The following is a 25595-nucleotide window of genomic DNA, read 5'->3' on the forward strand; positions in this document are numbered from 1 at the left end:
CAAGAGGTGTTAAGAGTAACAAGAAGGGTTTCTTCAGGTATGTTAGCAACAAGAAGAAAGTCAAGGAAAGTGTGGGCCCATTACTGAATGAGGGAGGCAACCTAGTGACAGAGGATGTGGAAAAAGCTAATGTACTCAATGCTTTTTTTGCCTCTGTCTTCACGAACAAGGTCAGCTCCCAGACTGCTGTACTGGGCAGCACAGTGTGGGGAGGAGGTGACCAGCCCTCTGTGGAGAAAGAAGTGGTTCGGGACTATTTAGAAAAGCTAGAGGAGCACAAGTCCATGGGACCGGATGCGCTGCACCCGAGAGTGCTAAAGAAGTTGGTGGATGTGATTGCAGAGCCATTGGCCATTATCTTTGAAAACTCATGGTGATTGGGGGAGGTCTCGAATGACTGGAAAAAGGCTAATGTAGTGCCTATCTTTAAAAAAGGGAAGGAGGAGGATCTGGGGAATTAAAGGCCAGTCAGTCTCACCTCAGTTCCTGGAATAATCATGGAGCAGATCCTCAAGGAATCAATTCTGAAGCACTTAGAGGAGAGGAAAGTGATCAGGAACAGTCAGCATGGATTCACCAAGGGCAAGTCATGCCTGACTATTCTACTTGCCTTCTATGACAAGATAACTGGCTCTGTGGATGAGGGGAAAGCAGTGGACGTGTTGTTCCTTGACGTTAGCAAAGCTTTTGACACGGTCTCCCACAGTATTCTTGCCAGCAAGTTAAAGTAGTATGGGCTGGATGAATGGACTGTAAGGTGGATAGAAGGCTGGCTAGATTGTCGGGCTCAACGGGTAGTGATCAATGGCTTCATGTCTAGTTGGCAGCCGGTATCAAGTGGAGTGCCCCAAGGGTCGGTCCTGGGGCCAGTTTTGTTCAATATCTTCATAAATGATCTGGAGGATGGTATGGATTGCACCCTCAGCAAGTTTGCAGATGACACTGAACTGGGAGGAGAGGTAGATACACTGGAGGGTAGGGATCGGATACAGAGGGACCTAGACAAATTAGAGGATTGGGCCAAAAGAAATCTGATGAGGTTCAACAAGGACAAGTGCAGAGTCCTGCACTTAGGACAGAAGAATCCCATGCACCGCTACAGACTAGGGACCCAATGGCTCGGCAGCCGTTCTGCAGAAAAGGACCTAGGGGTTACAGTGGACAAGAAGGTAGATATGAGTCAACAGTGTGCCCTTGTTGCCAAGAAGACCAATGGCATTTTGGGCTGTATAAGTAGGGGCATTGCCAGCAGATCGAGGGATGTGATTGTTCCCCTCTATTCGACATTGGTGAGGCCTCATCTGGACTACTGTGTCCAGTTTTGGGCCCCACACTAGAAGAAGGATGTGAAAAAATTGGAAAACGTCCAGTGGAGGGCAACAAAAATGATTAGGGGACTGGAACACATGACTTATGAGGAGAGGCTGAGGGAACTGGGATTGTTTAGTCTGCGGAAGAGAAGAAAGGGGGGATTTGATAGCTGCTTTCAACTACCTGAGGGGGGGTTCCAAAGAGGATGGATCTAGACTGTTCTCAGTGGTAGCAGATGACAGAACGACGAGTAATGGTCTCAAGTTGCAGTGTGGGAGGTTTAGGTTGGATATTAGGAAAAACTTTTTCACTAGGAGGGTGGTGAAGCACTGGAATGCGTTACCTAGGGAGGTGGTGGAATCTCCTTCCTTTGAAGTTTTTAAGGTCAGGCTTGACAAAGCCCTGGCTGGGATGATTTAGTTGGGGATTGGTCCTGCTTTGAGCAGGGGGTTGGACTAGTTGACCTCCTGTGGTCCCTTCCAACCCTAATATTGTATGATTCTATGATTCTGTAATCCATCCACACACTTACCTCCTGACAGTCATTCCCTTCCCTCTGCACAAATCCCCAGCCCATGCAAAATGGTCAGTTGACACAAGTAGTTGCTGTTTTCTGGGTCTGCATAAGCTGTCAGTGAAATCTGTGGGAGTTATTTTAATAATGTTTTATACTCAATTTACAATGGCATAAATATCTATACAAGATGAAGGGCACTGGAGGGAGAATTGGGCCCACAGAACTTGGTATATGGTTTTTCAATTAGATAACTTTTATTGAAATTATGTTGCTGATTTCTATTTAAAAAGAAAAAGCTCAGCCCATCCTGTAAACTTTGCCAGCCATGTGGTCTGACTTCTGTTAAGTTTTCATAACCAAATGAAATTTCAGAAACTTTTGTTCCTTTATAGTGGCTAAAGTCTGTAAACGGACAGAAACTTAGAAATTGGCCATCATGGCAAATTATCTCAATTTAAAGGCTGTGTTAAGTTTTCTGATTCAGAATTGGCATCAACCCTGTATTGTAGTTTCACAATTTCTTACTGCTTTATAATACAGAAAACAGGATATGCTTGGTAAAAAGAGATCTCCTGTAGGGCACTTCATATATTTTGGAATAGGATTCTTTTCATGTTAGGAAATTATTTTTTTTATGAGTAATCTGCACATTTTAGGACCTGTGCACTTTACTGAAATAGCTTACATTTACAGGACAGTTCAGTAATGTCACAGAAGAAATTGCATCTGAATGTAAGGTTTTTATCTATAGTGTATTAAGTGCTTTATACAGTCTATTTTTAAAATTCATTTGCTATAGGACATTCACCATTGATCTTCAGTGACAGTTCCACAATCTAAAAGCTGTTCTCTGTTGCTCAATTTCATCCCATGACTCCTAAGTTATCCTACCTTGGATTGCCTTAAACAAAAATGTACTGTAGTACTTGTATTTTAATTTTTTATTTTACCCTTTGCATTAAGGGCCAGATGTACAAATATGTTTAGATGTGTAAAAATGCAGATAGGTGCCTCATGGGGTTTAGAAAAGCACCCAAGCAGGTTAATTGCCTAAGTCCCAATGAGAGTTAGGCATCTACCCTGTTTAAGCTTTTCTGTTAACCCCACAAGGCACCTATCTTGCCATCCTTAGGCAAATCCGACCCTAACTGACCATCATACTGCCAAGTAGCATTTCAGGTAATATTACATATAGCTCAGCAGGTTAGGGTGTTGACTTGAGTGTCTTTCCACTTGTCAAGAACGTTGCTTTCCTACTTATGAGTATTATTAAGCAAATTTGGCTAGAACAACTTGCAAATGATTCACAAAGAGAACAATTAAGATTTTATAGGCTTAGTTAAAATACTTACCTTAAAATACGTTTTACCAGAATGGTTTCCTGATGGAGCAAGCTGCTGTATTCATACTTACCTCTGCTTTATCTTCTTCTGTATATATCAAATGACACTAGCTGTGGTGTAAGAACAATTTAAACCTACTTTTATGCATGAGATCTGTTGTGAAAGTTGCTGTTTCAGAGATTTTTAAGAGCTGGAATTTCTGCATAATTGAAACTTGTTTAATTCAAATAATATATTTGGGATTTGATGTATTGCAGATTCCTACCAGCTTTGGGTACAGTCTTTCTGACAACCACTATGGAGAAGATTGAAGAACAGTTTGGTAATCTGCGAATAGCAAAACGTTGTGCACTAAATGGAGACCCCACTTACTTACTGGATATAGATGTTTCAAAATCTGTCGAAGCAGAAAGCAACCACTTAGTTGCTGTTTCATGTTCCAATAAATCAATTAAAGTATATAATAGAGAAACGTTACACTTGCTAAGGGAGTATAGTGGCCATCCTGGGTTACTTAATGGAGTCAGATTTGCTCATACAAGTGAGAATATGTTGTTTTCAGCATGCAGTGATGGCACAATAAAATGTTGGGATATTCGCTTAGCTACTCAGGAAACTGTACAGTCATTCCGTGGTTATCCTTCGAATATTTTCATCAGTTTTGATATTAATTGCAGTGATCTTATAGTTTGTGCTGGGACAGAAAAAGTTGAAGAGGACACATTCATGGTGTTTTGGGATGCAAGAAGTAATACAAACTATGCATGCGCAGCTAAAGAGCCCTTAGGAACCTATTCAGAGACTCACAATGATGATATCACTAAAATACGTTTCCATCCTATCAAACCCAATTTGGTAGTCTCTGGATCAACTGATGGATTGGTTAATGTGTTTGATATTAACAAGGAAAATGAAGATGATGCTTTGATTGCAACTTGTAATTCGAATTCATCGGTAAGTTTTATTGGTTGGTCTGGGAAAGATTATAAACAGGTATATTGCATGACACACACTGAAGGATTTTGTTGGTGGGATCTTACTCAAATAGATACTGAGGAACCAATGACATTGTTGCAGATTCTGGATGTCAGAGAAGTAGTCTTCATTGAAAATAGCAACTTAAACTATCTGATAGGTGGCTTGTACCATGAAAAGGCAGACAAATTGTTTGTTGTTGGTGGAACAGCTATGGGGAACATTCACCTAATAAACTGTGGCATTGATGGACTGAGCCTTGTGGGCAGCCTTCCTGGAGGGCACTCTGCTACAGTTCGCTCATTCTACTGGAACATGACAGATGATTCTTTGTTGACTGGTGGAGAGGATGCACAGCTGTTGTTATGGAAACCTGGAGCTGTGGAAAGGTCCCTTGTAAAGAAAGCATCTATGAAAATTGCTTCCTCTGTTCAGCAGCAAGTGAGAGTTCACAGCACCTCTCTCAAACGCAAGAAAAAGTAAAATTATGAAAATGGGACTATTAAATTTGTAGAGTTCACTGTTCTGAGCAATGTATTTGGGATGGTGATTTATTTGCACTATGTGGCAAATATAATTTAGTATGTAAATTTTACCTAGAAATGACCCTCACTTTATCACGTGAATAACTGTTTAAAAAAAAGCAACTGTTACTTATTAAAAGGGTAAACATTTACTTTGTATTCATTGAACAAAGTATGTCTTACAATAGTGTATATTTTTATAACAAATTTATTATATCAAATAAAATATATTGGCACAGAGATCTTGGATTAGAATAAAAGCCTGCAACTTGTACACTTTATATTACTGCCCACAGTGAAATGTTTTGGACATGTTTTAAAAAATTTCAGATTTGTAGCCATCTTTTTCTTAACTTGCCTTACCGATAATTTACTGAATGAAATTGCTAAATATATCAAAGACTTAGTGTTCCTTACTAATTCTTAGAGGAAGTACTTATTGATGAAATAGAGAAAGGGTATTGTTTTGCACTATTCTCTCACTATTTAATGACAAGTATATAAACAGTGGTTCACAAACACACTTTATAGCAGAAGTGTGTTTGTTCTAGAAAACAGTAATACTTACTATATCCAAAGTACCTGTAGCCTCTTTTTATGCTCATGAAAAGTGTTATAATTGACAGTATTTGGAGAGATTATTTTCCAATCAACACACCCACTCTATGAAAATTGCAAGCTACCCCACACTATCCTGGCAATGTATCTCAATACTGACCTGGAAGCACCACTTATAAAGACTGAGGAGGTAGGTCAGTCTCAGTGTGTCATAGGAATTGATGCATATGATCTCCCCAATGCTCCATCTAGTCCACTACCTGTTTTTGACGTGCCATCCCACATGCCTCATAAGAAGATACAGGAAAAACTTTCAGAATGTAGTTATGGAATAACCTGCCTATAGAGAGTTTCTTTTTAACTCTTTAGCTTCTGCCCTGCAATATATGCACAGTAAGTAACTAGGCTCTTTACAGCACAAATACTACTGTCTGTGGACACCTCTCTAAGAGCAATGAGATTTCACTAATCTCACCAAACAGCCATTGGGTGGTGTAAAAATTACCTTGTACCGTCAAAGTTGTTGGTTGTCTCATTCTGCTCCTCTGGCACATTTTAACCTCTGTGCCTCTCACTCAGTACTCTGAAAGTTGCCTTTATCGTATTCTGCCCTCCCTAAGGTTGTAGTAACATTCACATCAAATGTATCAGTAATTACCCTACATTTAACAGATAAGTACTATGCTTCAGTGAAGCTTAAACAAATGGAAGAATTGATATTTTACAGACTAGACAGAGCATGGAAATCAAAAGGATTGTAAGTTTAATACACATATAAGTACTTTGAAGATATTTATAGACTGCATCTAAACTTGAAAATACCCTGTAGTGTGAAGTAAAAATGGTGTTTAATTCACTGTGCATCAAGGGTAATTTATTTTCAGCTATCCCACAAGTATGGTTAATACTACATGTTATAAACATACCTGGATTAATCTCCTGTGGAAATGAGTCCTCTCCAAATACACATGCATCAAGTTTCCTTCTGATATTTATACTAAACAATGTTTTGGTTTTTTATATAGCTAGGGGATATTTAGCTTTATGCTCACTTCATACCTGTCCTTTGGTCATGATGAAGGTGTGATTACATTGCATTTATTAACACTAAAGGTTCCTTTAAAGCACACTTTCAACATCAATATCCTGCTTCTCTGAATAGTTTTTATCTGTTATTAAAAGTTACACCTATTAATATAATCAAAATTATTGTTCTGTATCTTGTTTACTTTGTGCACTGGAAACCATTTTTTTAATGGTTGGTGTCACAGTTACAGGGCTGAACACACCCTGTTATAAAGCCTCTCGCTTTCTCCTGTCTCGGGGTGGAATCACACAACTCTCCCTTTCAAAGCAGGCCTTTGGCTGCAGACCAACTGCCACATGAGCATCAACTAACACCGCTTTCAGATGCTGTCTTCCATAGAGATCTCCTTCAGCAGGAAGGTGCTACAAGCAGTGGCCCAGTAATAGTACTGCCTTTTAAGCAACCTTCATGGGAGGAGATTCGTTTTCTAACTCATTCTATTTTACTTTCTCCTTATCCCTCCCTACTTCTGTTTCCTGCTTGCTACTTCCCAGATGTAATAGAATTATGGGAGACTCTGGACAGCAGAATGGAATATTTCTAACCTGATACTTTCCTTTCTGCTAGCAGTCTCCCCTACAATTCTACCCACCCTGGATGGCTCGTTAGCCAACGGGGTGAGCATTTTGTTTGGACAGTTACTATGCAGACAGTTGCTTACAGTACATAGTTCATGAGTTGGCATTTGTTGTTAATATCTTTCTACAAGTTTTACACAGCTTCGGAATGACTCATCTGGTGGCAAGTGGGAGGAGGAGACATGGCCAGCACAGGCCGTGTCACAGCTTTGAACCGCCTCTGGACACAGCAGAATGGAGGGGAGCAGTCCAGACATAACAGAATTGTGATCGTTGCTGCTACCAAAATGGAAAATTTCTTACCTGATCATTTCCTATCTGTGTGCCTAAATGTAGGTTTCTAAAGAAATGTGACCAGAACATCTGTTTTCCCATTTAAGTCATTTTCCCATTCCAGTGGCACCCTACTAACATACACTTTTTGAAACTAATTATCATTAGTATTAGTTTACTTAATATATCCACTGGTTTTTAGAAATATATTTTGTGCTTTATTTAAATATCTTCTGCCATATTCCTTAATATGAATTTTAATGGTAATTCTTACAAGATAACAATAATTCAAATTTCAGAAGAAATCAAAATATTATACTTTAAAAAGGGATACAAATACTTTCAGAATTGTTCTTGGAATGGGGTTAATGTTAATGCAACTAACCTGTGCTCTGTTTATTGGCTAGTCCAATCTGTAAGAGCAGAGTAAAGTAGTTCAGAGTCATTTCCCCACCCCACATTGCTTAAGAACAATAGTTAACCTCAGAATATTTTCAGAGTCTAGAAAATGTTCCTCATCAGAATTGGAACTATTTTAAAGCAAGTCAAATGTTAAGGCTGGATTACTTGACGTTGTTTGTTTTAGCTTATGCTGAAGCCCTATCATTAGTTTAGCTTCTTATTTTGATTATTTTTCTGGTTCCAAAAAAAAAAAAAAAAAAAAAGACAGTAAAGGCAATGGTTTACTCAACTGTAATCATAAACACTTGAGAAAGATCTGTGGTGGTGACAAAATTATGCAATTAAAGGCAGCAGTGGAAGTGAATATATTTCACTTTAGCTCTGCACTACATGCTACAGTCCTGCTTTTAAAAAAAGAAATAGTCTGTCTATTGTATGATTTTGTGTTGTCTGACTGAACAGAATGTGATTTTCCTCTTGGTGGCTCTGGAACCTCCAGAGGGTGCTCTCAACTCTAGGAGACTGATGCTGTGGTTCCTCTCCCCACGACTCTTAATGTCTTATGTAGTTTGGGGTCCTGGTATCAGTTTGTGAGAACTGGAGGGTCTGGAAGGCATATTGGGGGGGGGGGGGTTGTTGTGGATGTTTCCTGGGACCTTCCACCATTTTAGGGAGTCACGCACCTAATTAGGAACCAGCACCTGATCTTTCATGGGCTCAGGGGAGCAGGAAAACGTGGAGACATCTGATGTGTGATATTGCCCATGGAGTGATCCTTATGTACACATTAGGAGGCCCAGAAGCTGAAAACACTGAGCCATGGTTGGCTGCATGCACTCTCGTAGTGTGAAAGTGAGATCCTGGATCTCCTGGAATCTTTCAAGTGATGGATAGATTTTTGCCAACAAGGTTTCTATGTCCACTTGTATGTGAGATATCCTTGTCAAGGGACTCAAGGAAATTTTCTTGATGTTTATTACAAAGCTGGGTACTTGCAAGAGATCCAGAATCCTAATTGTGGTGGTGTGCACTGCAGACTGGGTCAGAGCTCTAAGCAGGATATCATCTGGAAAGGGAACCCTGCAACCTGACTCTGGCTATCATTACCACTAACATCTCTGTAAAGACCGTGGGGGCTCACGAGAGACCAAATGAGAGAGTTCAGTACTGGTAGTGGTCTGTGCTGTTCAGCAAACCTCAGAAGCGAAGCTTGTAGTGGCATGGGCAAATGTGAATATGAAAATATGCCTCTGCCAGATTCACTAAAGTTAGGAGGTCCCCATTGGGATGGGGATGATACCATCAAAGCTAGGATCTCCATCTGGAATTTTGTTTTCTTCATCCACTTGTTGAGTTATTTCAGGTTGAGGATGGCTCTGACTCCCCCTGGTGCACTTTTGAACAACAAATAAGTGGAGTAGAATCCTGAGAACCTTTTTTCTAAGGGAACTCCTTCCATTGCTCCTTTGTCCATCAGCTGGTAGATCTCAGTCCAGATCAGTTTGTGCTGTGCAGAATCACTGGATACAGGAGTCTGGATGAAGAAAGGATGGGGTGAAGCCTGTGACTTGCAGGAGTTACCCCTAATTCACACTCTGACTTGTAACCCATGGGGCTAGCCTGATATATCATTTGTTTTTCTCTATTGGCTTGATCAATTATATTATTTTGGCTTATATTTTTGTGTTGAGTAATTTCAGCAGACATTACTTCATTATATGTGGCTGTAATGCAAGGAACCTATAGGCTTGTATCCAGTATGATTAGCTAAAACAAGTTAGCATAAGTGGATGTAACCTTTGTCATAGATAAATGGCCTACCAGTTACCCTTTTTGACTTTGGGGAACTGTGTTTACTAAAATTCTGGGATACCAGTAACCACAAGGTACATCACAAGAACATGGAAGTAATGGATCAGGCCAAGGTAATAGTTTCAAGAATGAGATAATCGGCATTAATATGTATGGATGTTATTAATATGTAAGAATATGCAAGCCTATAGAATAAGTGTACCCTCAGATTTATGTGGGTGAGGAAATAAGATTTGGACATGGAAGGTTGGACACTGACATGAATATTCAGGATAGTGCCAATACCCTATAAGAGGGCAAACCAACATATGGAGCTACCTTCTTTTAGCTTAAAGTTCTCTTTTGTTTAGCTATCAACTCAGCTTTTGCAATATAGCTTAGCTACTCAACACTTGACCCTGATCTCCACCATCTTGGAATTGAGGAACCTGGACCATCGGACTCAGTTGGCATGTCAGAGACAAGGATGGTCCTTTGTCTCCCACTACCAAGTCCCCAAGGAAGGGTGTGAGTATGCTAGTCTAAGTAGCTTTTGTAAGGGATGATACCAGAAGTCCCTATAGAACCGTATTACTTCTTTTTGATTGTGGTTTGAAGCTTTGATAACTTTTTCCTTTATTTTAATAAATATCTCTAAAGCCTGGCTTTGTCCTCAGTGTGAATGTCCTTGCTGCACAGCTGGAGGGTCCATATAAAGTACTGAACTCTCTAAATTTTGTAATTCTGTAGCCTAATTTTGGGATAAGAACCTAATTATCTTCTGGTCAGATCATTGGCATGCCTATAATAAGCCAGCCCTCTAAAATTAAAGTTAACACTTACCCACTTGTCTGTGGTCCACATGGAACATTCCTCTGAAAAGTGGGAAATTCTGTCATCTACAGTCAGGTCTGGGCAGAGGTACATTCGCTTGTTGTCACAGAATCATAGAAGTGTAGGACTGGAAGGGATCTCGAGCAGTCATCTAGTCCAGTTCCTGCACTCAAGGCAAGATCATGTAACAACTAGACCATTCCTGACAGGTGTTTATCTAACCTGCTCTTAAAAACCTCCAATGACGGAGATTCCACAACCTCCCTAGGTAATTTATTCCTGTGCTTAACTATGACAATTAGGATGTTTTTCCTAATGTCCAACCTAAACCCCCCTTGCTGGAATTTCAGTCCATTACATCTTGTCTTATCCTTAGAGATTAACAAGAACAATTGTTCACTCTCCTTTTTGTAACAACCTTTTAAGTATCTGAAGATTGTTAGGATGCTCCCTCCCCCTCAGTCTTCTCTTCTTCAGACTAAACAAACCCAAATTTTTCAATCTTTCCTAATAGGTCATGTTTTCTAGACCTTTAATTATTTTTGTTGCTCTCCTCTGGACTTTTGCCAATTGTCCACATCTTTCTGAAATGTGGCACCCAGAACTGGACACAATACTCCATTTGTGGCCTTATCAGCATGGAGTAGAGTGGAAGAAATACTTCTCATGTCTTTCAACACTCCTGCTAATGCACACCAGAATGATGATTGCTTTTTCTTTTTTTTTTTTTGCGCAACAGTGTTACCCTGTTGACTCATATGTAGCTTGTGATCCACTATAACCTCCAGATCCTACTTCTGCAGTACTCCTTCGTAGGTAGTCATTTCCCAATTTTGTATGTGTGCAGTTGATTGTTCCTTCCTAAGTGGTGTACACTGCATTTGCCCTTAATGAATTTCATCCCATTTACTTCAGACCATTTCTCCAGATCATTTTGAATTTTAATCCTATTCTCCAAAGCACTTGCAATCCCTCCCAGCTTGGTATCATCTGCAAACTTTATAAGTGTACTCTCTATGCTAGCGTTTCTCAAACTGGGGTCCATGGGCCCCACTGATCAACTCCTCCCCCTCTCTCCCTCCCTCAGCTCCTCCCCTTCCCTCCCAGTGCCTCCTGCATGCTGGGGAACAGCTATTCAAAGACGTGCAGAAGGTGCTGGGAGGGAGGGGGAGGAGCTGGGACAGGATGTGCTCAAAGGAGGGATTGTGTCCAGGGCCGCTGGTCCTGCTGATCAACTCCTGCTCCTTCCCAGTCCCTCCAGTTGTTCCCTGAGGTATAGGAGGCACTGGGAGGGAGGAGGTGGAGAAGGGATGTGGCACACTCGGGGAGGGGAGCATGGAAAGAGGGGAGGAAGAGGAGCAGCAGAGGTGGGGTTTTGGGGGAAAGGGTGGAGTGGGGGTAGAATCTGGGGCTGAGTGGGGGAGGCTTGGGGGTCCATGAAAAATTTTAAATCAAAATGGGGGTCCTTCGGTTGCTAAAGTTTGAGAACTGCTGCTCTATGCCATTATCTAAATCATTGATGAAAATATTGAACAGAACCGGACCCAGGACCGATTCCTGCAGCACTCTGCTCAAAATGCCCTTCCAGTTTAACTGTAAACCACTGATAACTACTCTCTGGGAACAGGTTTCAGAGTGGTAGCCGTGTTAGTCTGTATCAGCAAAAACAATGAGTACTTGTGGCACCTTAGAGACTAACAAATTTATTTGGGCATAAGCTTTCGTGGGTTAAAGCCCACTTCATCAGATGCATGCAGTGGAAAATACAGTAGGAAGATATACACACAGAGAACATGAAAAATGGGTGTTGCCATACCAACTCTAACAAGACTAATCAATTAAGGTAGGCTATTATCAGCAGGAGAAAAAAAAAACTTTTGTAGTGATAATCAGGATTCTGTGACTTCTATGACCTCCGTGACTAAATCGCAGCTGTACTTATCACCTTATTATCTTCTAGGTGTTTGCAAATTGATTGCTTGATTATTTGCTCATTATCTTTCCACATACTGAAGTTAAGCTGACTAGTCTGTAATTCCCTGGGTTGTCTTTATTTCTCTTTTTATAGATTAGCTCTATATATTTGCCCTTTTGCAGTCTTCTGGCATCTTTCCCCTCTTCCATGAGTTTTGAAGATAATTGCTAATGGCTCAGATATCTCCTCAGTCAGCTCCTTGAGTATTCTAGGATGTTTTTGATCAGGCCCTGGTGACTTGAAGACATCTAACTTGTTTAAATAATTTGTAACTTGTTCTTTCCTAATTTTAGCCTCAGATCCTACCTCCTTTTCACTGGCATTCACTATATTAGACTTCCAATCACTACTAAACTTTTTGGTGAAAACTGAAACAAAAAAGTTGTTTTAACATTTCTGCCATTTCCACAATTTCTGTTATTGTCTTTCTCCCTTCCCTATCCTGTCCTTGGTCTTCCTCTTGCTTTTCATGTATTTGTATAATATTTTCTTGTTACCCTTAACATCTCTAGTTAGTTTAATTTTGTCTTTACACGCTTGTGTTGTTTGATACTATTCATCATTTGTAATTTGACAGTTTCTACTTTTTGTAGGACTCTTCTTTGCATTTCAGAGCATTGAAGATCTCCTGGTTAAGCTAGTGGCCTCTTACCATACTTCCCATCTTTCTTACGCAGTGGGATAGTTTGCTGGGCTCTTGGGGGCTGTGGGACCACCTCTGGGCTTTCTGCTCAAGCCTCAGTTCGAAGACTTGCCCTTGGTGTATCTAGTATCTTTTCTCTCGTACTTCTGTGAAGACGATGGGTGAAAGGAGAGTATCTGCCAGAAAGTGAGCTTATACTCTCTTCTTGGAACACTCTGAGGAGACAGGAGGGCCTGCTTTAATTTTGCAGCGTTTTCTGCCACTATCTTATCTAGCTTTTCTCTAAAGAGAGAGATCCTGTGAATTAGAGGAGCACAGCCTTGCTTGGAATGAGCGTCTATCTTCTGGGGGCAGAGTCATATATCATATACGCCTCCTGGCTGCTGAGCTGGATGCCATAGTCCCAAGTGAGAATCTTATTGCATCAACTACGGTGTCAGCCATGAATGCTGTTGCCAGGGAAATTTTCTTAAGTATGCAGCTGATGTCTGTGTGGTCTCTGTCCTTCAGGGCCCTAAAGTCCTCCATCCAGGACAGCACAGTTCTTGCAAAGCATGTTGGCTGGGAGGGACACACTGAGGGTGGCTGAGGAAGCTTTGAAATCCCTTCTGAGGATGGCTTCCACTTCCCTAAGGACCTAACAGAGAGGAAATAATTCCCCTTCTGAAGGAATAACCATATCCTTAACCAGGGAGGCTACTGTGGAGTCAACCTTTGGGACTTCAGTAAGAGTATTATTTGTTTCTTGTGTCTATGGTCGTGCTTGTTAATATGTTTACCTCTTATCAGGTTTTTCCAGTTCCTCCCTGATCACATCCTCAAAGAAGGAGTGCTGAGGAATCGCTGCCTTTGGGGAGGATTTTGAGGAAAGGTGTTTGTTTGGGGGCTTATCCTCAAGAGCCTGCTCCAGTTTGATCTGGTTGGTGACCACAATCTTTTTGCAGATGACCTCAAACTTCTCAGGGGGAATAAAATATTGTTGCATTTTTTCTAAGTCCTGCTCAGATTTGGAGCTTGAAAGTTCTCCTTTCTCAGTAGAGGAGGTGGAGTCTGAGTCAGAGGACAAGTACCTTTGGGATTATTTTGCACTTTTTCTTCTTTTGGGGCTTTTTGACTTTTCGGCATGCTTTGCGGTTGGTACTGCCTGGATGTGGCCAGAGTACAGTCTTTTGTGGTTTGCCTTGTGCAGAGCTTGGAACCCTCTAGCAACTTCTCCTTCTGAGTTCTCCCCTTCAGGGTCCCACTCCTCTTGAGTGGGGACAGGCCTCATTAACAGAGTTCCCTGACTGGAATTGGGATGGAGGGGAGCTGGATATGAGCCCTGGAGAGGAAAGCTTCTAGAATTCATTGGAAAGATGACTCTTCTGGAAGGACTCAACAAGGTGGGACTGAGGGATGACGGTCTCATGAATTCTCCAGAGAATGAGGAGTGAGATAGTCCCTTGCTATAAAGTACACTATTTTCTCCAATACTTTCACTTCTGGAGATGTGTTTTTGCCAAGCAGAGCCAAGGTGCACTTATACAAACACACTCGCATCTGTTGTGCGTGCAAATATCGTACTACCATGTGCAAATCTGATCAATTATGTGAGCAAATGAGGTCTGAAGCAGTTACATGTGGATGGCTCTTGTGAAAATCATAGTGGCTTAAAATACTCACCGGATGTTTTTAAAAGTAGGAATGGGGAGAGAGCCTTGTCTTGAGTTCTTTGATTCTTGGATGATGACAGATTGAAGTGCTCTCCTGCTCTAAATTCCAGAGAATTGAGGATTGATACATGGTACTCTTGAGAATGCAGTGACCTGAGGGGATCAGACTATGTAACCTTTATTGGTACAAGGAATTTTTCCACATCAGAAACCACGATACCTTAGATAGTCACTAAGTTGCTTGCAAATGGCCAGTTGCTATGGACACATACTGTGTGTTTGTTACAAATTTATGTTTTAGAATCTCTAGGAAACATTCTGCCCAACAGGACACTGAAAATAAAATTACTGTACAGTCAGACAGTCTGAGATTTGATTTGTTCAAGTTAAACAGAGATCTCTACTTCAAAATAGGGCCTAAGCCAAATCTGACATCATGTTAAATTGCTGCTTTTATTAATTAGCTGAAAGAACAATAAAGCCCTGTCCTATGGCAGTGAAAGGTCCAGAAAGTCATTTTAAAATAAGATTATTCAGTGATATAAACAGGCTATTAGCAGTTATAAGGCCAGACCTCACAAACCATATGGGAATATTCATTGCTCATTAAAACAGTCCTATTGAAGTCAAAGGTACATTGACTTAATTGGGACTACCTGTGAATGTAAGGATTGCTCATGTAAAAGCTGATGATCAGGCCCTTGATATCTGTAGTATTGAATACTCTAGCTAAAGATGGGAAGAGATTTCCATTCTAAACCTCTTGAATTGTTCATGAGCCTTAGGGCAGGTCTACGCTACGGGGTACGTAAAAAATGTAGCTGGAGTTGATGTACCTTAGGTTGACTTATTGCAATGTCTATGCTGCATTGGGTCGATGGGAGAAACTCTGCCATCAACTTACCTTATGCTTCTCGTTCCAGTGGAATACCAGAGTCGACAGGAGAGTGATCGGCGGTTGATTTAGTGGGTCTTCACTAGACCCACTAAATTGACCTCCAGTGGATTGATCACTGCAGTATCGATCCATCGGTAAGTGGAGACAAGCCCTTAGTAACTAAAATCTGTTTGGGCCTAATTGACCAACTACCAGACTGTTTATTGATCAGAAATGCCAGTGGAAAATATTTGCTTGAATTCAACTTTCTTTTGTTAAATGAGCATAGAATGGTTGTTATTAGGGAATACTTTTTGATAATACACCAATAACGAGGGAGTACTGAATCTCTTAAGATTGTCAGTCTGCCTGCATGTATATTGAATTAAACTGATCACACTATTATATATAATTTGAATTAATTCTTTCAATTAACGTTTCTATAATGAATTTGGCCTAATTGCTGAAAGGAGTACCAAGAGTATTGTGGCAATAAAGGAATGATGGTGGTCTTCGTGTAATTAAAATCTTTTTCAAAGCTCAGGCCATTATGTATTTTTTTTTTTTTTTTTTTTTTAGCATTTATTTAGCCAGAGTACCTGCATGCTGTTACCGAGCCATAACTTTGTGGTCATTCATCAGCTATGCAAATCCTTGCACTCTGGTTTGTGTGATGATAGTATGGTTATTCTTCATTGACCTCCTCTACTGACACCTCAATCTGGGACAGTTCCTCAGATTTGCCACCTGAAAAGAATGGCTCAGGTGTGGGAATCTACCTCACGTCCTCAGTTGTGAAGACTGAGGCAAAGAATTTAATTTAGCTTCTCCACAATGGCCGTCTTTCTTGAATGCTCCTTTAGCAACTCAATCATCCAGTGGCCCCACTGATGGTTTGGCAGCCTTCCTGCTTCTGATGTATTTTTACATTTTTTTGCTGTTTTTGTGTCTTTTGCTAGTTGCTCTTCATATTCTTTTTTGACCTGCCTAACTATACTTTTAAATTTGACTTGTCAGAGTTTATTCTCCTATTTTCCTCAGTAGGATTTGACTTCCAATTTTTAAAGGATGTCAGTTTGCCCCTGTTGTGGTTGTTCTGGTTCAGGGGACAATGCAGACCAGTGAGGGGTTGTCACCCCTTGCCCTGCAACCCTGGGTGCCTTACAATGCCTTGTTTCTGTAGCTCCCAGCCTGGGATGCTCACAGTCAGCAAGAAGCATGCAAGTCACACCCTGAGTGTCTGTATTCTTGACAGCCCTTGTTTAGCAGCTCTGACCCCAGGAGTAGGGTTGCCAACTCTCCTGGTTTCGCCGGGAGTCTCCTGGAATCATGCTTTATCTCCTGGCTACTTCAGACAAACGGGGAGATTTTGGGTGCTCACAGTCTGGGGCAGCAGTGGGGCTAAGGCAGGCTTCCTGCCTGCTGTAGCCCTGCTCCCAGAAGTAGCCGGCACCATCCCTGTGGCACCTGGGGGAGGGGCAGGGGGTCTCTGTGTGCTGCCTCGAGCACTGACTGCATAGCTCCCATTGGCCAGGAACTGCACCCAAATGGGAGATGTGGGGGTGGTGCCTGTGGGCAGTGGTGTGCAGAGACCCCTTGGCCTACCGCCTAGGAGCCGCTGCCACAGAGATGTGCTGGTCACTTTTAGGAGCTGCCCAAGGTAAGCGCTGACCCCCTCCTGGACCCCAACCCCCAGCCCAGAGCCTGCACCCAAACTCCCTCCAAGCCTGATTCCATACCCCCTGCTGCACTCAAACTACCTCCCAGAGCCTGCACCTGGCACCCAATCCAGCACTCCAATCCCCTGCCCCAGCCTAGAGCCCACATCCCAACTCCTGCCCAGAGCCCACACCCCCTCCCACACCCCAACCCCCTGCCCTAGCCTGGTGAAACTGAGTGAGGGAGGGGGAGAGTGAGCGGGGACGGGGCCTTGAAGAAGGGGTGGGATGGGGCATGGCCTCAGGGAAGGAGCAGGCTGGGAGGCGGGGCAATGGTCTTTGGATTTGCGTGATTAGACAGTTGGCAACCCTACCTAGGAGCCTGTCTACAGCCCCACTCTGGCCTTGGTTACAAGCAGCCAGATGACCCCAACACGATTCCAGTCCTGAATTTCCTCAAAACCATGTTCCCTGAAGAGTCCAGGTGATTTCCTGATGTTCTTCTATTCCTGTGGGCTTCCCATCCCGCTGTATGATTTCTATGTAAATGGAGCTTCCACGGTTTCTGATTCCACCATGCTTAAGTCACATAGAAGACAGGTAGATAGTCTGCGCAAACTGTACAGCCTAATATCAATGAGTATCCATAATTCCTTACTCAGTATTAGTACATACATTTTACAATGATATTAACCACCAGTTTGTCGTTAGCTTTCAGAAAAGAGCTGAGTCGCTACGCTCTTCTGATACAGTAATGTTGTATACAATCGATTCAATTGCTTATCAGTTGAGGTTTAGACCCCCTAGTTTTGAAATGGATTCTTTTGAGGGTTACCCTTCAAAGTAAAGTTTATTCAAGCTGTGAGGAAGGCAACATGGAGTCTGGTGGTGAAGGAAGCTCCCTGGTCTTTAATCCCCCACTTGTTTTTGCTGATATGCAAATAATTCTGTTTCCTGCCATCTGCTCCCCCTGCTGTGTCTTGATGGTCCTGTTTCTGCTTTATATGTCAATATCATAGATTCATATTTAGGTCAGAAGGGACCATTATGATCATCTAGTCTGACCTCCTGCACAATGCAGGCCACAGAATTTCACCCACCACTCCTGCAAAAAACCTCACACTTATATCTGTGCTATTGAAGTCCTCAAATCATAGTTTAAAGACTTCAAGGAGCAGAGAATCCTCCAGCAATCCTCTGGCCCCATGCTACAGAGGAAGGCGAAAAACCTCCAGGGCCTCTTCCAATCTGCCCTGGAGGAAAATTCCTTCCCGACCCCAAATATGGTTATCAGCTAAACCCTGAGCATATGGGCAAGATTCAGCAGCCAGATACTACAGAAAATTCTTTCCTAAGTAACTCGGATCCCACCCCATCTAATATCCCATCACAGGCCATTGGGCCTATTTACCATGAATATTTAATTATCAAAACCATGTTATCCCATCATACCATCTCCTCCATAAACTTATCGAGTTTAATCTTAAAGCCAGATAGATCTTTTGCTCCCACTGCTTCCCTTGGAAGGCTATTCCAAAACTTCACTCCTCTGATGGTTAGAAACCTTCATCGAATTTCTAGTCTAAATTTCCTGGTGGCCAGTTTATATCCATTTGTTCTTGTGTCCACATTGGTACTGAGCTTAAATAATTCCTCTCCCTCTCCGGTATTTATCCCTCTGATATATTTATAGAGAGCAATCATATCTCCCCTCAGCCTTCTTTTAGTTAGGCTAAACAAGCCAAGCTCCTTGAGTCTCCTTCCATAAGACAAGTTTTCCATTCCTCGGATCATCCTAGTAGCCCTTCTCTGTACCTGTTCCAGTTTGAATTCATCCTTCTTAAACATGGGAGACCAGAACTGCACACAGTATTCCTGGTGAGGTCTCATCAGTGCCTTGTATAACGGTACTAAAACCTCCTTATCCCTACTGGAAATACCTCTCCTGATGCATCCCAAGACCACATTAGCTTTTTTCACGGCCATATCACATTGGCAGCTCATAGTCATCCTATGATCAACCAATACTCCAAGGTCCTTTTCCTCCTCCGTTACTTCTAATTGATGCGTCCCTAGCTTATAACTAAAATTCTTGTTATTAATCGACCTTCACTGTCTTTTCCTGACTATTGAGCTGATCAGAGAACCAAATACACATTCCTTTGTCTAAGACAGACCTGTTTAATAACTCCACGTAACATACCTGGTTTACACACACTTAAATCATAATTCCAGTATATGTTCATAATCCTTAATACACATTGTGTACATACATCATTCAAGACTATTAAAGATCAGTGAGTTATTAGTTTTCAAATGCTACCTCACAAGGCATATTTTGTACAAAGATTATTACAGTAGTGTGTGGGGTGTGAATACAGAGGTGCTTAGCTTCACTGCTTTTAATCACCTCTTTTACTCTGTTTAGTCATGGAGGAATTTTCTGGTCCTCTTACTGTTTATTTTGATTTAGGGTATAGATTTAGTTTGAGCCTCTATTATGGTATTTTTAAATAGTTTCTCTGCAGTTTGCAGGCATTTCAATCTTGTGACTGTTCCTTTTAATTTTCTAATTTTTGTGAAGTTCTCCTTTTTGAAGTTAAATGCGACTGTGGTGTGTTTCTTTGGCATTTTCCCCCCTACAAGGATGTTACATTTAATTACAGTATGGTTGCTATTTCTGAGCAGTTCAGCTGTATTTGCCTCTTGGACCAGATCCTGTGTACCACTTAGGATGAAATCAAGAATTGCTTCTCCGCTTCCAAGTTCCAGGACTAGCTTCTCCAAGAAGCTGTCATTGACAGTGTCTAGAAATTCTATCTCTGTGTCGCATCCTGAGGTGACACGTACCCAGTCAATACGGGATAGCTGAAATACACCATTATTATTTCTGTTTTTTTGTAGCCTCTCTAATCTCCCCAAGAATTTCACAATCACTGTCACCATCCTGGTCATGTGGTCAGTAGTATATTCCTATTGCTATATTCTTATTATTCAAGCCTGGAATCCATATAGATTCTGTGGTACAGTTGGATTCATTTAAGATTTTTACTATATTTGACTCTATCCTTTCTTTCACGTACAGTGCCACTCCCTCACCAGCATGACCTACTCTGTCATTCCTAAATATTTTGTACCCTAGTATTACCATGTCCCTTTGATTATTATTGTTCCACCAAGTTTCTGTGATGCCTATTATATCAATATCCTCACTTAATACCAGGCACACACATTGATCCATCTTAGTATTTAGACATCCAGCATTTGTATACAAGCACTTATAAAATTTGTCAGTATTTAGTAGTCTGCCTTCATGTGATGTAATTGATGAGACTCTTTTTCATTTGACTCTTTCTCTTCAGTTCCTACTTACACTTAAACCAAAGAAAGTACATCTGCTTCTGGCTGCTTCCCTGCACCCAGAGCTGTCTTTTTTGGCAGAAAAGAATTCCAAATGAAGGAGTTCTTTCTTTTGTTTACTTTTTAATGAAGTCTGTCTCTCTTTTCATGGTATGTGTTAGGCCAGTGAGGTGGAGAACTAAGGGCTCAATATTTACAGGTCTGCCCCAATGGCAGATGGTCTGGATTAGCTCCTGAAGATGATATATACTCGGACTGCTCTTCTTTGGCTGGTCAAAGCCATTTACATTATTTTTCTTTGTATTTTGTTGTCCTGTCTTTATACTGATAATTTTTCAATTGCACTCACAGTTTTATAGCAAAGCCACAAGCTACACTGTGTTGAACTAGTAAAAACTTGGAAGCAGAGACATTTTACCATTCTCCACTCCCCATTAAACCAGGCATTGTGACAACTTTCCCTCACCAAATGAACTTTCTGCTTGAATTCCCTGCCAACATCTGCTCCAAATAGTCAACAATTCTTTCTCTCTGGGTCATCTCCCTATGTATCAGGATGTAAACAAAGCAATGCCCATACCATACTCTTTTAACTTTGATTTGCATTATGGATGTTTTTAATCTTAGAATTGACAACCCAGGAGGAGAGAAAGCAGGCTTGGGATCCTGCCCCTGAGAGAATGGTTTACCCAGAAGAGTGGAAAAGGCCTGTGGGAGGCAGAGCAGGAAGCAGCCCAGGTAAAGAGCAGCAAGGTTAGAGATTGTGCCAGACCTTGGCTGCTGAGTGTAGCGTCTCTGGGCTGAAACCAGGAGTAGCGGGTGGGTCCTGGTTCACCTACCAGCCACTGGGAAGTGGCACAGAATTGTGAAAGACATCAACAAGACAGCTGGTCTGGAGGGACTCTGGTGCTTCCAAAGGGTGGGAACTACACAGTAACCTAGCCAGAGTGCTGAGTTGCAAAGAGAGAGTGAGCACTCCAAGTCACAGAGAGAGAGGCTGTGGGGCGAGCAAACAATGGAAGGGGACACCAGACCAGATGAGAGCTGATTCCCCAGATGCAGCCACAAGGAGGGGCTTCAGCTGTGAGTGAACCCCATTAAAAGATAAAATAGTAAAAATTGAGTATGTCATTTTTATGCAGCCAGTGTATCTTTCTAGTGCTATATGGATGTACCCAGTATCTGTAATAAAACAGGACACTGGAGAAATCATGAATGATGGCATACAAGTCCTTTCTGGTTATTTCACAAATATTGCTAGAGGGTTTAAATAGATACATTGACTGATTGTCCTCCCAATAATCTTATTTAGAGTTTGTTTGCATTTAAAACTGAAGCAAAAATTGTGTAGTTGGGAATGAGCAATATGGCTGCTCCCTTTGGAATCGAAGTGATGCTACTGAGGCTACTTGTGGCCTTGTAGAGTGAGCCTTTGCCCAGTGTGAGGGAGGAAGCTGTGCTTACTGACAACAGTGTATGATACTGCCAGAGATCCTCTGAAAAGATAAAACTTGACTTCATACTCATTCTTCTGTGACAACAAACGGTTGATGTGACTTTCTGATCAGATTAATCCTCTGCAGATAAAAAGTCAATGCTTATCGCCTATCAAGGGGATGAAGTCTCCTGTCTTGGCTGGAGGAATTGGGCCTAGGGAAAAACACAGGTTAGTGAATTGATTGGTTTATGTGAAATTCTGAAACTATCTTAGCACTGAATTTCAGGTGCAGTTGTAGTGAGATCTTGTCCTTATGGAATAAGGTGGATCAGCCATTAGAGTCCCAGGTTCACCTACCCTTCTGGATGATGTGAAGGCAGTTAGGAAGGCAACCTTCATTGAGAGGTGAGACATGGAACATGTAGCTAGTGGTTCAAAGGGTGGTTTAGTGCGTGCCAAAAGCACTATGTTAAGATCCCAGTCAGCGGTTGATTTCTTTACTGGCGGAAAGGTTCTGATCAGAATCTTCAAGAATCTGGATGTTACTGGGTGAGTAAAGATCGAGTAACCATCCGGTGCTGGGTGACAGGCTGTGACTGCCACCAGATGAACCCATAGTGAACTAAAGGAAAGGCCCATCATTTTGAGAGTAAGAAAATAGTCCAAAATAGTAGGAATATCTTGCTGTCTCTGGAAATATACGGTTTTGCTGGGCCCAGGTAGATAAATGTTTCCACTTAGCTTGTTAACATTTTCTGGTGGAGTTATAGAAGTCCAGTTCCTTGCATTCATGGCAGGACTAAGTATTATCTAGACCATCCCTGATAGGTGTTTGTCTAACCTGCTCTTAAAAATCTCCAATGATGGAGATTCCACAACCTCCCTAGGCAATTTATTCCAGTGCTTAACCACCCTAACAGTTAGGAAGTTTTTCCTAATGTCCAACCTAAACCACCCTTGCTGCAATTTAAGCCCATTGCTTCTTGTCATATCCTCAGAGGTTAAGGAGAATAAGTTTTTTCCCTCGTCCTTGTAACCACCTTTTATGCAGTTGAAAACTGTTATCATGTCCCTCCTCAGTCTTCTCTTCCCCAGATGAAACAAACTTGATGGGTTTACTGTGATGGGTTGGATCACAGAAACCACTTTGGGACTGCCACATGATGTGTCTAGACTACCTCTAAGCCTGTTTTCCCTGCCAGCTTGGGACTTCAGTATCTTGCCTTGTATGAGCCAGACACGATTGCCTGCTGCAAACACAGATCCAAGTCTGAACCATGTCCCCCACAAGCTGCAGGCTTAATTGAAAACAGCTTAAGATGTGCTTCTGTCTCTAGCATTCAGATACCCAGCTCCCAATGGGGTCCAAATCGCAAATAAATCCGTTTTACTCTGTATAAAGCTTATACAGGGTAAACTCATAAATTGTTCGCCCTCTATAACACTGATAGAGAGACGTGCACAGCTGTTTGCCCCTCCTCCCCCGCAGGTATTAATACATACTCTGGGTCAATTAATAAGTAAAAAGTGATTTTATTAAATACAAAAAGTAGGATTTAAGTGGTTCCACGTAATAACAGACAGAACAAAGTGAATTACCAAGCAAAATAAAACAAAACACGCAAGTCTAAGCCTAATACAGTAGAAAACTGAATACAGATAAAATCTCACCCTCAGAGATGGTTCAATAAGCTTCTTTCACAGACTGGATGCCTTCCTAGTCTGGGCCCAATCCTTTCTCCTTGTACAGTCCTTGTTCCAGCTCAGGGATAGCTAGGGGATTTCTCATGACTGCAGCCCCCTTTTTTCGATTCCACCCCCTTATATATCTTTTGCACAAGGTGGGAATCCTTTGTCCCTCTCTGGGTTCCCACCCCTTCTTCTAAATGGAAAAGCACCAGGTTAAAGACGGATTCCAGTTCAGGTGACATGATCACGTCACTGTAAGACTTCATTACCCACTTGCCAGCACACAGGTATACAGGAAGACTTACAAGTAAACAGAGCCATTTACAACCAACTGTCCTGGTTAATGGGAGCCATCAAGATTCCAAGCCACCATTAATGGCCCACACTTTGCATAATTACAACAGGACCTCAGAATGATATTTCATATTTCTAGTTTTAGATACAAGAATGATACATTTATACAAATAAGATGAACACACTCAGTAGATTATAAGCTTTGTAATGACAGGTCTCAAAGTAGCAGCCGTGTTAGTCTGTATCCGCAAAAAAAAAAAAAAGGAGGACTTGTGGCACCTTAGAGACTAACACATTTATTTGAGCATAAGCTTTCATGAGCTACAGCTCACTTCATTGGAAGCTTTGTAATGATACCTTACAAGAGACCTTTTGCATGAAGCATATTCCAGTTACCTTATATTCACCCATTAGCATATTTTCATTACATCATATGGAGTGCACTGTCACAAAGGAGAATAATTTTTCTCTCTCCTTGTAAACAGTTACCTTTTATATAGTTGAAAACTGTTATCATGTCCCTCTCAGTCTTCTCTTCTCCAGATGAAACAAACCCAATTTTTCCAATCTTCCCTCACAGGTCATGTTTTCTAGACCTTTAATCATTTTTGTTGCTCTCCTCTGGACTTTTTCCAGTTTGTCCCCATCTTTCCTGAAATGTGGTGCCAAGAACTGGACACATCCAGGTGTCTGTGGATGCCCCAGGGAGATTGCAGTCATTGCCCAAGGAGCCCAGAGACTCCAAAGACACCCCAACTTCTTCAACTGCAGGAGTCACGGTAGGAAGTAGCCTAGGGAAGGACTAGCCAGTGTCCCTGCAGCAGTCGGCATGCCGCAGATGGATTCCCTGCCGACTTAGTGGCGAACCCATTTGCCACTATCAGGGCCCTGGGCTGAGACCCAGTGAAGCAGGGAGGGCATAGGCTCCCTACCTCAGCTGCTCCTGTTGGGAGGCAGCCCATCAATCCCTCTCCTATTGACTCTGGCCATTGGGCAGCGCTTCCCTGCAGCTAAGGAGAGTCCTATTGATGCTGGCCCTTGGGCCACGCAGCCCTGGGGCTGAGGGCAGCCATATTGATTTTAACCGTGGGGCTAACACGCCCTTGCCCCACCCCAGGGTGATGGGGTGTACTTGCCCCATGACAAACTCCCACTCATGATTGATGGCAAAATGCCTGCTGAAGCTGTCTGCCAACAAATTCATAGAGTCAAAGATTCCAAGGCCAGAAGGGACAATTGTGATAATCTAGTCTGACCTCCTGTATAGCACAGGCCATAAAACTTCCCCAAAGCAATTCCCTGAGCAGGTATTTTAGAAAAACGTCCAATCTTGATTTCAAAATTGTCAGTGATGGATAATGCATTATGACCCTCGGTAAAATGTCCTAATGGTTAGTTACCCTCACTTTGAAAAATTTCCTCCTCATTTCCAGTCTGAATTTGTCTAGTCTCAACTTCCAGCCATTGGATTGTGTTACACCTTTCTCAGCTAAATTGAAGAGCCCATTATTACATATTTATTCCCCATGTAGATATTTACAGACTGTAATGAAGTCACCCCTTAACCTTGTTTTTGCTAAGCTAAGCATTGGGAAGAGATGGGGTCCACCCAACCAAGAAGCGGAAGAGCACCTTTGTGCACTCTCATAATGAGAAGGTCTTTAAACTAGGTTCAAAGGGGGCAGGGGACAAAAGCCCACAGATAAGCATAAAAAAAGGTAACCTTAACAGAGGGCTAGATGTTGTAGGGGTAGACACAGACATTTACAATAGGGTCAAAGGAGCAACGAAAGGGAAATAAGTGGGGGAATTTGCT

At 41.9% G+C, this 25595-nt stretch overlaps 1 protein-coding gene across 9 annotated transcripts in view; it reads left to right on the forward strand.

Moving 5' to 3' along the window:
• Positions 1 to 4910, forward strand: part of WDR89 (WD repeat domain 89) — a 40711-nt gene extending 35801 nt beyond the window's left edge. For all 9 annotated transcript variants that reach the window (XM_084630327.1, XM_084630330.1, XM_084630326.1 and 6 more), the window contains one exon: positions 3429 to 4910. In XM_084630327.1, the coding sequence (XP_084486453.1) occupies positions 3469 to 4629 (1161 nt within the window). In that variant the 5' untranslated portion in view covers positions 3429 to 3468 and the 3' untranslated portion in view covers positions 4630 to 4910. The remainder of the gene's footprint in view (positions 1 to 3428) is intronic.
• The last annotated feature ends 20685 nt before the right edge of the window (positions 4911 to 25595 follow it).

Source organism: Lepidochelys olivacea (genome assembly GCF_965140295.1).
Source record: "Lepidochelys olivacea isolate rLepOli2 genome assembly, chromosome: 6".
NCBI classification, from domain to species: domain Eukaryota; kingdom Metazoa; phylum Chordata; order Testudines; family Cheloniidae; genus Lepidochelys; species Lepidochelys olivacea.